At 38.2% G+C, this 17,870-nt stretch overlaps 1 protein-coding gene and 1 pseudogene across 12 annotated transcripts in view; one reads left to right on the forward strand and one right to left on the reverse strand.

Moving 5' to 3' along the window:
• The window catches only part of ARL13B (ADP ribosylation factor like GTPase 13B), a 77,114-nt gene extending 60,457 nt beyond the window's left edge, over nucleotides 1–16,657 (reverse strand). For 4 of the 12 annotated variants that reach the window (XR_009213158.1, XM_058437629.1, XM_058437626.1 and 1 more), the window contains exons 1-3: nucleotides 16,265–16,595; nucleotides 862–932; nucleotides 126–258 (exon numbers count right to left, since the gene is read on the reverse strand). Coding sequence is in view for 10 of the 12 variants with exons in the window: in XM_058437629.1 (XP_058293612.1) it covers nucleotides 126–258; nucleotides 862–900 (172 nt within the window). In the remaining 2 variants the exon portion in view is untranslated. The other 8 variants (XM_032150360.2, XM_058437632.1, XM_058437628.1 and 5 more) reach the window with 7 other exon arrangements.
• Nucleotides 7,846–8,160, forward strand: LOC116467044 (non-histone chromosomal protein HMG-14-like; annotated as a pseudogene).
• Nucleotides 16,658–17,870: the final 1,213 nt, after the last annotated feature.

Here is a 17,870-nt window from a genome sequence, read left to right on the forward strand (position 1 = left end):
ACAGATGTTGGTCCACGGCCCCGGGGTTGGGGACTTACTTTAGATGCCCAACATTCTAGGTGCCCAACAAAGTCACTAGCATAGATACTACTATATTGTAGCACAAAGCATTAAATTAAGATTACCTGGCCGGGCTGGGCGTGGTGGCTCATGCCTGTAATCCCAGCACTCTTGGAGGCCAAGGCAGAATAGCTTGAGGCTAGGCATTCCAGACCAGCTTGGGCAACACAGGGAGACCCCATCTCTACCAAAAAGCAACTAATAAATTAAAAATTAAAAAAAAAAAAAAAAGACTAGGCAGCATTCAATGAGATACACTCAATGAGATGTAATATGTATGATATATATTCAATATTCAATGAGATGCAGTATGTATGATATAAAGCTGTTTAATGATATAGATTTAATTATAAAAATTACTTATATTGAAAAAAAGCATCAAGAGATTCAAAGAGAACTATGCTGGCTAACTATACCTCTCTTTCATCTAAGCATAGGCATGTGACTAACTTCTGGCCAGGAAAATATAAGTAGAAGATGAGTATTCTTAAAAGCAGGGGCAGCTCATCTTTTTAAATTTTCCTTCCTATTGTCTAGAATACAGATACTATTCCCTCTTAGCAGATCAAAGGCATCAAGGAGCCTCTGCATCTCTGCATGTATTCAAATCTGCAACATAATAGTCTGGTCCCATTAAGACAGAGCCTATTCGCCACATGAGTCACAAATATACTAAGAATATAAAGTAATACAGTGCACAGTATCTGTACCAAATTAATAAGGAATAAAGCAACTTAACAAAATAAATAATTCAGAATAATTTAATAGAGTTCAGAAAGCACATAAATGTTTTCAGCTTACCTCCTTGGATTCCCTTTGCTGTTGAGGTTTTACCAGCATTATCAAGTCCCACCATCAAAAGAGTCACCTTTCTTAAAATAATAGAAATTTAAAAATCACTTTCTTTATTTAGTATTGAGGAAAAATAAATGCAAATTCATTAATTCAATCAACATTTAAGGAACACCTATTAAGCACAAGAAAATCTGTTGGATGCTAGGGAGTACAATGATGAATAAAATATAGATTCAAAAGCAAATTCATGAAAAATACCTTTAAAGGATCATCCTTTCGTTCTCTAAGCAAATAAAGTAAAACTGTACAATAGATAATCCAAAGGACAGAGAATAAGGGAAAGAAGGAAGATAGAAAGGGAGGTGGGGAGACAATCTAACTCTGAGTTATCTATCATGGCTAAAGACTCAATTTTCTAGTTTATTGAAAGCTAACAAATATCACGAATCTGTTTATCTTATGAAAGTACATAACTGTTTTTAAATACGTAGCATCTTACCAAATATAAATTTATATATAATAACATGATTATGAAGTGCTAACATTTTGAGAGAAGGTTACTATAATTGTAAAGTTTAAAATATTTCTCATGATACAGCTAAACTCCACAGGAAAAAAAAAAAAACATCTAGTTCAACTTAAAAACTGAAGAAACATAAGTTCAGATAAATTAAGTAATCTGGTCAAAGGTCACACAATGAATCAGTTACAGACTCAGAACCAGAACCTAATTCACCTGACTGGTAGGGATTTAAATGTGGGACAGGTATAAAGGAACAAACCTATTATACTGGTCCTAGTCCTGTTAACTTGGTGATTCTGTTTACCACTATATAGTCATTTCTTTTCTAGGTTGAACTCTGCACAATGTAACAGGTGAGACAGTCCATTACCACCACGGATTTGAAAATGAAAACTGCCTTGGGAATGCCCAGAAAAAGAAAGCCACAGCTTAACACAGCTGCCATATTTAGACCATAGAGTATGGCCAATCTCCTATGGAGTATAGTTACTCCTCTTTAGCAATCATCCCATGGAGGGCTGAAAACAGAATTTAGATAGCCGTAAAGGGTGTCCTTTCATTTCTCTAGGCTTTGCTCTCTTGGATTTAGACTTGTAAAAAAAAAATCAGGTGTAGTCGAAGGAGCCACATAACAAAGAAGACAGAGGTGAGAGTATGAGGCAGTCTAGTTATGGGTCACAAGCTGGGAAAGAACAAACTCAGTCTGGCAAAAGCCAAATTGATAATTTCTTAAATAAATAATCACTGACCATCTTCTATATACCAGACACCAGTGTTCTAGGTATTTGAGACACACTTGTTTATTACAGCAACCACTACCATAATAAAACAAACAAAAACAAATAAAGAAACTCTTCCTTATTAAGCTTACATTTTAATGACAAAAGACAGACATTAATAATATGATAAATAATAAAGTGTAAGTTTTATAGTACATTAGAAGGTGATTAGGTACTACGGGAAAAAAAAACAGAGTAGAGTAGAGTACAAGGGATCAAGGTTGGGGGTGGGAGGTGGGGGCAGTTTTATATAGGGCGGTCAAGGCAGACCTCATTCGGAAGGTAAAATCTGAGCAAGGACTTGAAGGAGGGAGTGAGTCATGCATATATTCGGGGCAAGAGAGAATAGCTGGTGCAAAGACACTTAGGTACAGAAATACAGGAAGGTCCAAGAATCAGCAAGGAAGCCACTGTGATGAAACCAAGTGAGAAAGGAGAAGAATAGGAAGAAGGAAGTCAGAGACACATCAGAGACCAGTTCATGTGAGCCCATAGGCCATTGTGAGGATTCTGACTTCTACTGAGTAAAATGAATTCCATGTTAATTTCCTTTGCTATCTAGAAGGCTTTATCTTTTCTAGATGTTTCAACCATCCCATACCTAGCATGGGAAATAAACAGAAGTTGTGTCTATACTTGACTCAGTGTGAGAATAAGGTAAATCACAATAAGCAGCACTCCAGGGCCCCATTCTCAATTGGCTAGTGGCAAAGCCAGTGGGAATGCCACAAAGACCCACAGCAGATTATAGATTTATGGAGAAGAGGTAGTAGGCAAGGTCTAGGAACCTCTATCCGTCTGGAAATGTACCTGCATTATCAGCCATGAAAAACATGAATTTACTTCCTAAGGAAGCTCCAAGATACTAAGAATATAATTTTATTATTTTGTTTTAAGAATTAATAATTATGAATTAAGTAATTCATAGAACTATCAAATATCAAAGAACAAAATTGAAGTACAAAATAACTTCCAAAATAAAATATAGTAAATGACTATCCAGAGAAGATGGATAACGTAGCATTTAAAATGAGTAGCTTAGCAAAGCACGGAGGCACATCCCTGTAGTCCCAGCCACTCCAGAGGCTGAGACAGGAGGACTGCTTGAGCCTGGCAGGTCAAGGCTGTAGTGAGCCATGATTGTGTCACTGCACTGATGCCTGGGCAACAGAGCAAGACCTTGTCTCAAAACTAAAACAGGCCAAGTGTGGTGGCTCACGCCTGTAATCCCAGCACTTTGGGAGGCTGAGGTGGGCAGATCACTTTGAGCTCAGGAGTTCGAGACCAGCCTGAGCAACATGGCAAAACCCCATCTCTACTAAAAATACAAAAATTAGCTGGGCATGGTAGCACACACCTGTAATCCCAGCTACTCAGGAGGCTGAGGCTGGAGAATCACTTGAACGCAGGAGGCAGAGGTTGCAATGAGCCAAGATCACGCCCCTGCACCCCAGTCTGGGCAACAGAGCAACACTGCATCTCAAAAATAAAATAAAATAATAAAATAAAATAAAACAAGCCAGGTCAGGCCTGGTGGTTCATTCCTGTAATCTCAGCACTTTGGGAGGCTGAGGAGGGCAGATCACTTGAGCTCAGGAGTTCGAGACTAGCCTGGACGACACGGTGAAATCCTGTCACTACAAAAAAAAAAAAAAAAATACAAAAATTAGCCAGGCGTGCCAGCGCACGCCTGTAGTCCCAGCTACCTGGGAGGCTGAGCTGTGAGAATCGCTTGAACCCAGGAGGTAGAGGTTGTAGTGAGACGAGATTGTACCACTTGTACTCCAGCCTGGGCAACAGAGTGAAATGCTGTCTCAAAAAATAAAATAAAATAAAATAAAATACAATGATAAAATAAATATTTTAGATAATTCAAGTTACTAGAGATATAATGAATTGGACTAAAGTAATGCTAATATTAAAGCTAACTCAATTGTTCTTTATGTATACAATGCATTTCAAGATCTACAGTGCTTTAAACATTGCCATGAATGAGAGCAATTACTTTGGGGGAGTAAATCCCTGTTTTCTACTAGTTTACATCATTTATTCCACAAATATTAAGCACTCATTACATAGTAGCAAACAAATATCCACAATTCTTAGGCCTCATAAGCCTTACAGCCTAGCAAGAAAAAAGGCACTGCAGAGGTAATTACAGTAACATGAGATAACTGTTATAAATTAGGGGAAGCAGTGGGCAGTCATAAGGATAGACAGCAGGCCACAGAGCCCACCCTGGAACTCAGAGAAGACAATACCACAAATAAACAAATAAGCATCAACTGAGTCGGCAGTTCCTGGAAACATCACGAAACCTTTTCACATTCCTTATGAGTCAAAGTAAAAATTCCCTGATACACCTTTTTATGAAAAATAACTCCTTGTTCTCTATTACATAGAGCACCTCACGTTTTTCTCCATTCTTGTCAAGATTTCAGTTTTTTAAAAAAACAAACATCTAAATACATATACACTATGCATTCTGAAACACTGTTCTTAAAGCCACCAAGAAAATTAGCTTTTACCTTAAGAGTCTGTCTTTATTTATAGGTTATTAGGCTCAAACAAACAAAAATGTCCTTCAAAGAAGAAAATCACTTTAGAGAATTATAATAGTGTTGAGACTGGCATAAAATAATTCTATTTCTATTTTCACTTTTACTACCTTTGCAACCAGTTAATTTTTAAGACTACGTCCTATTCTTGAAAAAAGGCTTTAATTAAATGTTTTAGGGAATTAAAGCATTACTGAATAAACATAACTAACAGGCAGTACAAATAAAAATCACAGCATGGATTACTGCAAAGCCTGATAACAAAACATTAAATTTATACTTTCAGGATAGAATATGATTAAAAGGTTAACATTCACCTAAAACTCAAACTTCTATAAAGAGGTATAATTTATTTAACCAAGTTTATAACGCACACGTAGCTATAGCTTTTTAAAATATGATAAATTGGAAGGGCATGGTGGCTCACACCTGTAGTCCCAGCACTCTGGGAGGCCGAAGCAGGAGGATCACTGAAGCCCAAGACCAGCTTGGGCAACATAATGAGACTCTGTCTCTACAACAACGTTTTTAAAAAATTAGCTGGGAATGGTGATGTGTGCCTACAGTCCTGGCTACTTGGAAGGCTGAGGTGGGAGGATCACTTGAGCCCACTGAAGCTGCAGTGAGCCATGACTGCACCACTGCATTGAAGCCTGGGCAACAGAATGAGACCCTGTCATTCATTCATTAATTCATTCATACATGCATGCATACATACATACAAAAATATGGTAAATTATTATTGGGAACAGTTTGGCTGTGGTGCTGTATGACAACAGAAAGATGAAAGATTGCCAATATCTTTTAGTCTGATGATTATTTGATCAAATACATTAGCCCTTCAAATTGAAAAAATAATATACAGTACTCTAAGGTTTACAGTGTCTACAAAAGTTGACACTAGCAATAAAATCAATCATTTAATCATTTGGTCAGATGGTAATACAATTAAAGCGCATTAAGCATTGTGGACACAAAAATGCCTCAGACATCTTTTCTGTCCTGAAGTGCTCAACCTCTAGTGAGAGTGACTAAAACATAAATACAAATACATTCTGACACTATGAAAGTTTAAAATGTTTAGCTATATATGTAAGATGATAAAGGGATACAGAACAAGGGGACTTTATCCAGTCCAAAGCTAAGGCAGAAGGTCAGAAAAGCTTCTTAAGGTAATGCCTAACCTAAGTTCTTAAAGTGAGAAGTTAGCCAAGCAAGGAAAAGGTAAAAACAGAAGGAAGATGAAGGGATTCCAGACTCAGAACACTGCACAAGAAAATACCAATCACATTATGAGTTGATAAACAAGGGGATAAGAGCATATCTCAGTATAGCAGCCTTAAACAAAAGAAGAACATAGTCACAACTCAATACAACTATGTAGTGAGTCTAAAGGGAATTTGACATACTTCTACTTAAGGAACCAGTAAATGAGCATCCCTAGTCCAAAAATCTGGAATCTGAAACGCTCCAAAATCCTAAATTTTTTAAGCACCAATATGACACCACAGTGGAAAATTCCACACCTGACCTCATGTGACAGGTTGCAATCGAAACTTTGTTATATGCACAAAATTATTTAAAATATTTTATAAAATTACTTACAGGCTATTGTATATACAATAAATGAAATTTGTGTTTAGGCTTGGAGGCCATTCCCAAGATACTTCACTATATAACATATATATATATATATATGCAAATGTCCCAAAATAAAAAAAAAATTAAAAATTTGACAAATTTTAGGTCCCAAGCATTTCAGCTAAGAGATACTCAAACTGGGCCAGGCACAGTGGCTCACGCCTGTAATCTCAGCACTTTGGGATGCCGACGCAGGTGGAAAACTTGAGGTCAGGAGTTTGGGACCAGCCTGGCCAACATGGTGAAACCCCATCTCTACTAAAAATACAAAAAAAATTAGCCAGGCTTGGTGGCACACACCTGCAATCCCAGCTACTCAGAAGGCTGAGACAGGAGAATCACTTGAACCCAGGAGGTGGAGGTTGCCGTGAGCTGAGATCGTGTCATTGCACTCCAGCCTGGGCGACAGAGCGAGACTTTGTCTCAAAAAAAACAAAACAAAAAAAAGAGATACTCAAACTGTATTATCAGATAATTAATGATGTAACTTTTCCAGAAGTTGAAAGTGATCTCCTCACTCCTATTATAGTCATCCCTGGGTCTTTGATTACTAGAAAGGCTGAGATACAAAGGACTCTGTAGTATTATAAGATTTACAGTATGTTATACTAGTAATAAGTAACATAAGAGGTATTATGGGTACTCTGAAATGTAGCCACAAACTTGGTGTTAGAGACCTGAGTTCAAGTGCCAGATTTGCCATTTCTAAGCTATATGACACATTACTTCTCAGAAGTTCATGAATGAAATAGGATAATAACAATAGCCACTCTAAAGGGATATAATGAAAATTAAATAAGGCTGCAATGAGCTGGGATCATGCCACTGCACTCTAGCCTGGGTGACAGTGTGAGACTGTTTCCAAAAAAAAAAAAATCTAACCATAGCAGCATTCTTCTGCTTAAAATCCTTATAGAGAATCAAGTCTCAATTTGGCAGCCCCCACTTCTGCCACTCCCAGGAGGCCTGCCATGCAGAGGATTCCTTCTATGCCGAGTATTCCCCCAGCCCTTCACAACCATCCCTGGCTACTTTTTATACAGGCTCCTCTACCAGAACTTCTCTTTATCAGCTCTGTAGCGTCTGTATCAAATGTGCTGGGCACACAGTAGGCTTCTTTACTGAAAGAAACAACAAACATTTTCTGACCCCCATTTGCTGAGTAAATACTAAGTAAAATTAAAATACATAATGTTTGATTGAGAAAGTACTATAATGAAGCTAATTTATATAAATCTTCACATCAAAATAGTTCATATTAAAGAATGTAATTAAATCCACATATATCAAATTGGCTGAAGTTTTCTGAAAAAGCTTACATGCTCATGGTTTCAAGGTACTAATTAACAGGAAGACTTTCGAAACTGAAATAGGGGTCTCAGCAGCTCGGGCGGCGGGAGGAGTGCCAGTAGCCAGGCAGCCCAGCTTCGCGAAGGCTCTCAGCGCCGTGGCCCACAGGTGCCCAGCAAGTGCCCTTCCCGCCGCCAAGATGCCCAAGAGGAAGGTCAGTTCAGCCGAAGGGGTGGCGAAGGAAGAGCCCAAGAGGAGATCTGTGCACTTGTCGGCTAAACCTGCTCCTGCAGAAGTGGAAACGAAGCCAAAGAGGCATCAGGAAAGGATAAATCTTCAGATTTAAAAAAAAAAAAAAATGCAAACAAATGGGAAAAGGGGAGCATAGGGAAAACAGGCCAAAGTGGCTAACCAAGAAACTAAAGAAGATTTACCTGCAGAAAACGAAGAAACTAAAACCGAGGAGACTCCAACCTCTGATGAAGCAGGAGAGAAAGAAGCCAAGTCTGATTAATATCATATACCATATCTTATCAGTAGTCCCTGTCTCCCTTCTTGTACAATCCAGGGTATTTTTATCAACTGTTTTGTAAGTGCAAGTTTTTCAGTAGCTCTAGAAACATTTTTAAGAAGCAGGAACTCCCATCTCATTCCATTGTTAAGTTTTTTCAGGAGGTGAAATAATTCTCTGGTTGTTTATTTTTTGGTGAAACCAGAAAACAGTATGGAATATTGAATTACAGGAAGTTTTGACTGTCTTGGATGTCAGCTTAACATTCCATAGATGGGGGCTTCGTTTTTATATATTGTAATACAAAATACACTAAATGGCCATACAGAGTCAGAATCCTGCATTTAATGTCTTGAACATTTTAAATTACTTCTATTCCCGTGTTTTTTTTTTTTTTTTTTTCACAGAATTGTTTCCTAAAGAAAACCACTCCTTGATCACGGCTCTCCCTGTCAGAACTGTGTACACTATAACATCTTTGGTCACAGAAGTCCCAATTTCCTAATAACTGTGTAATGTGCTGTGAAAGATTGAAAATTTGGGTATATAGTGTATATGCTATTAAACTGTGAATTGGTAGAACGTGTACAGCTTATCAAACACTTATAGATACTAGCTCTTGATAATCCTCTTAAGAAAAATTTGCCTCCAAATGTTAAGCTGGAATGTCACTATAACAACTGTTTAAAAAAGAGGCCGGGCACAGTGGCTCACACCTATAATCCCAGCACTTTGGGTGGCCAAGGTGGGAGAATTACTTGAGCCCAGGAGATTGAGACATGCCTGGTCAACATGGTGAGACCTTGTCTCTACAAATAAAAAAAAAAAACATTAGCCAGGCATCGTGGCATGCACCTCCCACTTACTCGGGAGGCTGAAGTGGGAGGATCGCTTGAGCCCAGGCAGTCAAGGCTGCAGTGAGCCGTGATCACTCCTCTGCACTCCAGCCTAGGCAACAGAGCGAGACCGTCTCAGAAAAAGGAATTACAATAGAGGTTTTCTAGATTTTTGGTATGTATGTTAAGAATTGTGTACAATTTGAAATGTCTGTATACTTATTCTCAACATGACAAATAAAATCTCCATTACAAAAGAAAAAACTGAAATAATTCTTAGTAAAAACAAAAAAAATCAAAGATAGAGATTAAGAGATCCAAAGGTCTGTTTTACATCACTTTAGCTATCCGCCGAAGCAAGTGAAGACTTCCATACTCCAGGAGCTAATAATTAATATTGTTCAAGTCAACACAATGTATATAATAGATCTCCTAAGTGAGAACATGAGAATATCTTATCTCAGAATTCCTTTTTATATAACAGATATACATATTAATATATCAGAAATACTGGTCAGGCACAGTGGCTTATGCCTGTAACCCCAGTACTTTGGGAGGCCAAGACAGGAGGGCTGTTTGAGCCCAGGAGTTTGAGACCAACCTGGGCAATATGGTGAGATCCTGTCTCTATTAAAAAAAAAAAAAAAAAATCAGAAATATAAGCATCATGGCATTAGGGAGGATTGAACTTAGAAAACATTTAAATTCTGAATCTTTCCTGAATGACATTATGGCAAACATTTGAACACCTACAAGTCTAAACTTCCTCATCTTTTAACTAAGGAAGATAATACTTTCAATATGATAATTACATAAAAGCTATTCCTTTTTTTTGAGAGACAGAGTCTCATTCTGTCACCCAGGCTGGAGTGTGCAGTGGTGGGATCTTGACTCATTGCAACCTCTGCCTCCTGGGTGCAAGCAATTCTCCTGCTTCAGCCTCCCAAGTAGCTGGGATTACAGAAGTCTGCCACCACGCCTGGCTAATTTTTTGTATTTTTAGTAGAGACGGGGTTTCACTATGTTGGCCAGGCTCATCTCGAACTCCTGACCTCAAGTGATCCATCCGCCACGGCCTCCCAAAGTGCAGGGATTACAGGTGCGAGCCACCATGCCTGGCCCATAAAAACTGTTTCTAACTTCAAAAATATTATGCAAGTCAAAGAAAACATTTCGCTAAAAACACAAATATCAAAGTTTGACACATCGGAACTCTATTATCTACAATATTTAAAACTACATGGAGCAAATTCTAAATTTTAACATAAACATACAAATTCTAGAAGTAACAAATACATATACAAAAAAGACTAGAACACGGTTTTACGATACATATGTGAGAATTTTAAAAAATCACTATACGACAAATTGATAGAAAAAAAGTATTGAAAAAGTAGTGTGATTTTATTGCAGAAGTACACTATTTTCTGACATTTCAATTCAGATCTAGAACCCCATATTACAGCAAAATCATTATCTAAATTTACTGAGCATGAATAAATAGTGAGAAGGCCAAACTTGGGTTTATAGCCTGCTTTTAAGCCCTGATCAAGTCAAATTCTTAGTGTCCATTTTTTCATCTCTAAAATATAAGGGGGTAGAATAAGAATGTCTCTAGGTCCTTTTCTATCTTAAAATTCTAAAATTCTTACTATGCATAATCAAGAAGAACTAGGCGGATAAAAAGAGATGTAAAATATTCCAGTTCAGCATACAGCACAATAGCTAATCCTCGCTAATCTGTACATACAGCTTAACTGGAAAACTAAGAACTCAGCAATTTCTATAAATGGTCTAGATTTATAGTTATATTTATTTAGGCCAAGAATGGTGGTATTAGGGAGCTAAGAATTCCCTCAATGAAAAAGTTCATAGCAAAGAGGACATAACAGACCACTAGAAACATTGTGTACTGTATCTTATTTTAGACTTGGACACAGCAAACAATTTACTAATAAATTTGAAGTAAAGCTTTGATAGGTTGTATTGTGATGCTGAAAAAACATACATGGGCAAGAAATCAGTTCCAATTAAAGGTTAACTCTGTGGAAGAATGGTGGGAGATGAATGGGGGCAGGAAGTTTCAAGGATTTGTTACCTACTTATTAAAATAAAATTGAAATATGATGACTAAAGATTAATATTTATAAAACCTGGCAGGCATATGGTACTCATTATATCTTTCTTTTTGGTTAAATAATAGTAAAAATATTTTTGTTAGTTATATATGCATAATATATAAGGAGTTATATAACATGTACATTTTCATATAAACAAAGAATTTTGTTGCCAAAATTTGTATGCAAAATTTGTTGCATAAATTTCTTCAAGATCCAGGTAAAATTACACCCCTTCTAAAATCTTCTTTCCTGATACTTGTTAAAAATCTTAAAAATCATCTTTCACCTCTTGCATATTCGATCATTATATTTTACATGTACTATTTCATCACCAAGATGCTATGTTATAAATAACAGGAGCTCAAAATGTGTAGATGAGAATGTTTAAGGGTTAGAATCTGCTATAAGGCCCAGAGATTTACTGAGCATCATAGCTTCACACACCTTGTGTCCTGTACTCAGGATGAAGGCTGCTCCTTATAGGCTAAATAGATTGCAATAGATCAACATTTTTTAATGTTAAAAATGAAAATATAAAACTACAAGAAAAAAGTATATGTGAATGTAATCTTGGAATGCTGATGAACTTTCTAAACATTACACTGAAAGAGTAATATATTTGAATTTAAAATTTTTATTTAGTCTTATTGATTGATTGTTTGATTGACTGAGACAGGGTTTCACTTTGTCGCCCAGGCTAGGCTGCAGTGGGGCAAGCTTGGCTCACTGCAGCCTCCACCTCTTGGGCTCAAGCGATCCTCTTGCCTCAGCCCCCCAAGTAGCTCGGACTACAGGCACATGCCACTACTTCCGGCTAATTTTTTATAACTTTTTTGTACGGACGGGGTCTCACTATATTGCCCAGGCTGATCTCAAACTCCTAGGCTCAAGCAATCTTCCCAAGTGCTAGGACTACAGGTGTGAGTCACCACACCCAGCCTGAATTCAAAAATTTTAAATATTTATATTTAAAAATCACAAAAAGTTGAAAATATAACAAATGGAAAGAAAATACTTGCAATATTATACAACTGACCCTTGAACAACACACGTTTGAACTGCACAGCTCTACTTATACACAAATTTGTTTTTGATGAAAGTTACACGTGTGCCTTTCCTCTCCTGCCTCCTCTGCCTCCCCAGCCTCCATTTCCACCTCTTCTGCCTCTGCAATCCCTGATACAGTAAGACCGAACCCTCTTCCTCTTTCTCCTCAGCCTATTCAATGGGAAGAGGATAAGGATGGAGACTTTTATGATGATCCACTTCCACTTAATAGTCAATATGTTTTTTCTTCTTTTTAATTTTTTTTTTTTTTTTTTTGAGACAGAGTCTTGCTCTGTCGCCCAGGCTGGAGTGCAGTGGCACAATCTCAGCTCACTGTAACCTGTCTCCCAGGTTCAAGTGATTCTCCTGCTTCAGCCTCCCGAGTAGCTGGTATTGCAGGTGCCCGCCACCACACCCAGCTAATTTTTGTATTTTTAGTAGAGACAGGGTTTCACCATGTTGGCCAGGCTGGTCTTGAACTCTTGACCTCAAGTGATCTGCCCACCTCAGCCTCCCAAAGTGCTGGGACTACAGGCGTAAGCCACCGCGCTCAGCCCCTTATGACATTCTTAACATTTCCTTTCCTCTAACTTTATTTTAAGAATACAATAAATTATACATATAACATAAAAAATATGTGGTAACTGACTATTCATGTTATCAGTAAGGCTTCTAGTCAACAGAAGGCTATTAGTAATTAAGTTTTTTGGAAGTCAAAAGTTATATGTGGATTTCTGACTGTGCTGGCAAGGTGGGGTTCAGTGCTCCTAAATCCTGCATTGTTCAAGTGTCAATTGTATTACAGAGAAAGAGTAGCTACGACAAACACTTAAAATTTCTTTTTAAAAATTCAGTAAGAAAACACACCTGCCCCAATAGAAAAAAACACAACAGTAATTGCTGAGAGAAACAAAAATGCGCAAGGAAAAAAAATTAATCTTCCTAGTATTCAAAAAAAAAAAAAAAAAAACCACAACAGAAACTCAAAGCAGAAAGCAGCTTCCCCTATAACCTGAAGAAGATGAAAAATCGATGACTCCTGATTTTCTCAGTGAAAAAGGCACTCCAATGCATTGTTGGTAGGAGCAGAAACTGTGTTATTTTTTTTTAATCCTTTCTGAGGAGCAATTTGGTAACATATTTTTAAAAGATAAACTTAGGAACAATAAAAGTTTCAAGAGTTTATTTCCACATTCATTGATTCATGAATGGAGCCGTACCAAACTGAACCAAAATTCATGAACGGGCCATACCAAACCCCAAATAAGTGGGGTTCAGTACTCCACTAAGGGGGATCAAGCGTTAAACTTTTATAAGATCTTGACTCCTGACCTAGACTGGTGCCTTAACACTTGATCTCTGACTCCTGCCTTGTCCTTATCACACAAATCTAATCCCTGATTCCAATGTCTGGAATAATATGCTCACTAGGAGAGGATCTAGGTGGACAAATACAATGGATACAGAATGTACTAAACAAATCTGCAAAGTAATCTCAAATATAGTATATTAATAACCATCATCATCTCTTTTACAAATTCACTCTTCACATTTTATCTTCATAAAATATAAACATGAAGAGGAATCTTAATAAATTCTACAGAAAACAAATACATACATAATAATCAAACAGGCAATTTCTGTTGAAAAAATAGAGAATACCATAAAAGCACAAAATTTTGTTTTTAAAATTAGCTTGCTCACCTCTCATTTATTCCGGTAAAATAAATGGAACTACTTGCTAATGTTATTTACTTCAGGATGATTATTACTAAGAAAAATCAAACTATATACAATATTTGGCAAATATTTATTCAGCCACTATTATAAATCAGGCATTGAACAAGGGGACTTAGAAGACAGGTGTAATCCAATTTGTGTTCAAATCCTTTGACAGTTATCCAAATTGAGATGTTTACCTATGTGCTTTATATTAGGCTATGATCTAGAGCAGTAAGATCCAATAGAAATGTAACATAAGCCACATATACATTGAAATTCTCTAGTAATCTCATTTTTTAAAAAGTAAAAGTTAATTCTAATATATTATTTAACCTAGCATATGCAAAAGTTATCATTTCAACATGTAATCATACTTTTAAAAGACTGATAAGATGCTGACTTTTTTGCATAATAAATCTTTCTCCAAAGCCCACTATGTATTAAACATACACTTACAGCATCTCAATTCAGACCAGCCACATTTCAAATGCTCAATAGCCACATGTAGTTCGTTGTTACCCTACTGGACAGGACAAATCTAGATGGTGCTTATTAAAGAAGAAAATACACTCTGGGTTATGCGGCTAAATTTTAATAATGCTTTATTAAGAAAATTCAATTATCTGTTCTACTTGGAAATCAATACATTCTCCTTTCTCTGAACTCTGTCTTTTCTTTAAACAAATCATCCCAGAGAGTATATATACAAAAACTGCTAAGAAAAGCAAAGACTAAGAATGATGAATTAAATTGAACACTCCTTCTTTGAATTACACGTTTTCACTGTTTTTAGTTAAAAGAACGTTAAGTTATATGCCTTCACAGAAACCAAATACATTTCTTAAAAGCAGACACGGAGGAAAATGACGGGCCAACTATTATGAATGACCCTCAAGTCTTAGTAGATACTGTGAAATTAGACCAGAATATAATTAAAACAAATAAATCAGAATCTATGCACCTAAAACTACTCTCTGACTTTTTTCTTTTTTTTTTTTTTTTTTTTTTTTTTGACAGGGTTGCACTGTGTCACCCAGGGAGTGCAGTGATCTCGGCTCACTGCAACCTCCGCCTCTCAGGCTCAAGTGATCCTACTGACTCAGCCTCCAAAGTAGCTTGGACTACAGGCGTGCGTCACCGTGCCCGTTTATTTTACTGTAGAAACGGGGTTTCGCCATATTGCCCAGGCTGGTCTCGAACTCCAGGGCTCCAAAGATCGGCCAGCCTCGGCCTCCCAAAGTGCTGCGATTACAGGCGTGAGCCACCACACCCAGCCCATCTTTGACTTATAGAGTTGATCTTACTACTTATATTTAAAATATTCAAATTCAGTTAAGAGCTAATAATGCGGAAGAATCTCTAGTATCATTTAAAGTTACTTTTTTTCCAATCTAGACACGTATTTTCTGTTATAATGTGTAAGTGTAGCTTTTCAGATTCATTCTTTAAAGGATAGTTCATTCTCATGGCAAATATACTTAAAATGTTAACAATTAAAAAAAAAAAACTTTGCTTTATCTTACCCTTGGCCCAATTCCAGACTAGAACTATGTGAAGTCAACATTATTTATATAACAAACACAAGGTCCCTTTATAGGTTGGGCCTCAGTTTCAAAAGCATCAATTTCACTGATTATTTCCTAAGACAGTGCCTGGCACAAGGTATTGTCTTAATAAATATTTGTTGACTGAATGAATATCAAGTAACAGGTACTAATTATTAATACTTCCAGCATTTCAAAATGAAATGTTAAAAAGTGGACCCTTTCAATTAAAAGGTTTTACTAGAGACCGTATGAAAATTGGAAGCTACATTAGTTAAGAAAACACTATCTATCACTTGTTCTCATTGAATACAATATTTCTAAAGCACAGAGTATTATCACTCTCATTTACTATTTAAGAAAGGTGGGGCCAAAATGGTGGAGTCATATAATTATTAAGTAGTGGAGCCAGATTTCAAGCCCACGTCCTCAAATACAACTGTGTGGGGGTGTGTGGAGGTGTGACTTGGAATGGAATGTGCGCATATTATGAAAACTATATTCCATGTCCCCCTCTTTTTAAAAGAATTTCCATTACAAAAGCTTCAGAGGAAAAACACACAATGGATAGTTCTCAATTCCACACATACACACTTTTTAACAAATTCAAACCTATTTAAAATATAACAACGATAAGCATTGTCAATCGCAACGGAAAGTCGACCAGACAACAAGGCTACATCCTCCAATCTCTCCCTCCCGGGACACCCTGGGAATGAAAGCATCCCTTGCGGCCTGGGATAGACTCGTCCAGGCGCGGGGAAGAGGCGGCGCTCCGCCCCTGGGGCGCAGCCATCCCCAACCCCTAGGACCGCCAGGGCAGCTGGCTCCAGCCTACCTGACGGGCTCCCGCCACCGCTTGAACCAGCCGCAGCAACTGGCCATCAGACTGAACATCCCGGGTCGCCCCTCCCGCCACTTTCCATCCGAGCCCGGAGCTGACACCGGCACCCCGCTCTTCCCCGGGGGCCTCCGCCACTCCGAGACGCCCCTAAAGCGGATAAGTCGGGAGGAAAAGCCGGGAGGGAAGTGAAGGCGGTCGGCCCGAGCACTAAGACCTGCTAACCGTGTGGGTCTGCGACGACTGCCCTCTTAGCCAAGGAACAGCCTGACCAAAGACGCAGACACCTTAGCCGAGTTAGCGGGACCCGGCTAAAGAAAAGCCCGGCGTCGACGTGCTGACGTTACCTCGAGGCGCGGAAGGCGTTCCCCAGGCAACGCTCGTACTGCGCTCCTCCAATCATCGGTTGAGGTTCTGCAGTGGAGACCTCTGAGTGGCTGAAGAGTCCTGGCTACCCGCCCCTGCGCGAGACTAGGAAAGGAGAAAGGGGAGTACTCTAGAAGAAGGAGGCGGAGCTCGAGGTAGCGTGTTCTCGTAACTAGGCAACTGGAGCGTCCGGAGATAAGCTGGAGGATCCCGGACAAATCTCGAGCAAGGCCTACCTTTATACCTATATAAAATGTGTTGCCAATCCATGGTGCTGTTCCTTTTCTTTCTCCAGTGTCCCAACTGAGATTCAGAGATCTCAGGTCTTGTGCATGGGTTTCTTTTTTTCCTTCTTTCTCTTTCTCTTTCTTTTTTTTTCTTTTTTTCTTTCTATCTTTCTTTCTTTCTTTCTTTCTCTTCTTCTTTAGAGAAGCAAGATTTTTTTTAAGGTAGATTATTCTAATATTCTTCTTTTCTTTTTGTTTGTTTGTTTGTTTTTTGCTCAGGGATGGGGACCCTCTAGAATTCTGGCCGACTTAGGCAGCATGACTACAGGAACAATACACTGGGGCAATTCTTGTAAGTTAAAGACAAGGGGGAAATTCGCTTCCTAAATTTTCTCAGTAGTTCAGATGAGAGTGAAGCCTTAATCTCTAAAATGTTTATCACTGTTACATATGTGAAACGGAATTGTATATTTGTTGTAGGGGGGACTGTGATTACAAAAGAAAAATGCATTTGTTGTAGAAAATGTGAAAAATACTAAAAAGAAACAAGATGAAGAAAATGAGATCTAACAGGACCTCTCAAAGATAACCATTTGGGGCCCGGCGCGGTGGCTCACGCCTGTAATCCCAGCACTTTGTGAGGCCGAGGCGGGCGGATCACGAGGCCAGGCAATATAGACCATCCTGGCTAACATGGTGAAACCCCCTCTCCACTAAAAATACAAAAAAAAAAAAAAGCCGGGTGTGGTGGCACGCGCCTGTAGTCCCAGCTACGCTGGAGACTGAGGCAGGGGAATCGCTTGAACCCCGGAGGCAGAGGTTGCAGTGAGTCGAAATCGCGCCACTGCACTCCAGTCTGGGCAACAGAGCAAGACTCCGTCTCAAAAATCAATACGTAACCATTTTGATGTACGTTTGTTTCAGGATTTTTAGGTACATAAATTGCTGGCTATTTGGTTTCTGCAAGATGAAGGTTGTTATCTCTTGACTGTTTTGTAATAGTTTATTTT

The sequence above is a fragment of the Hylobates moloch genome, unplaced genomic scaffold (genome assembly GCF_009828535.3).
Source record: "Hylobates moloch isolate HMO894 unplaced genomic scaffold, HMol_V3 SCAFFOLD_4, whole genome shotgun sequence".
Taxonomy (NCBI): Eukaryota; Metazoa; Chordata; class Mammalia; order Primates; family Hylobatidae; genus Hylobates; species Hylobates moloch.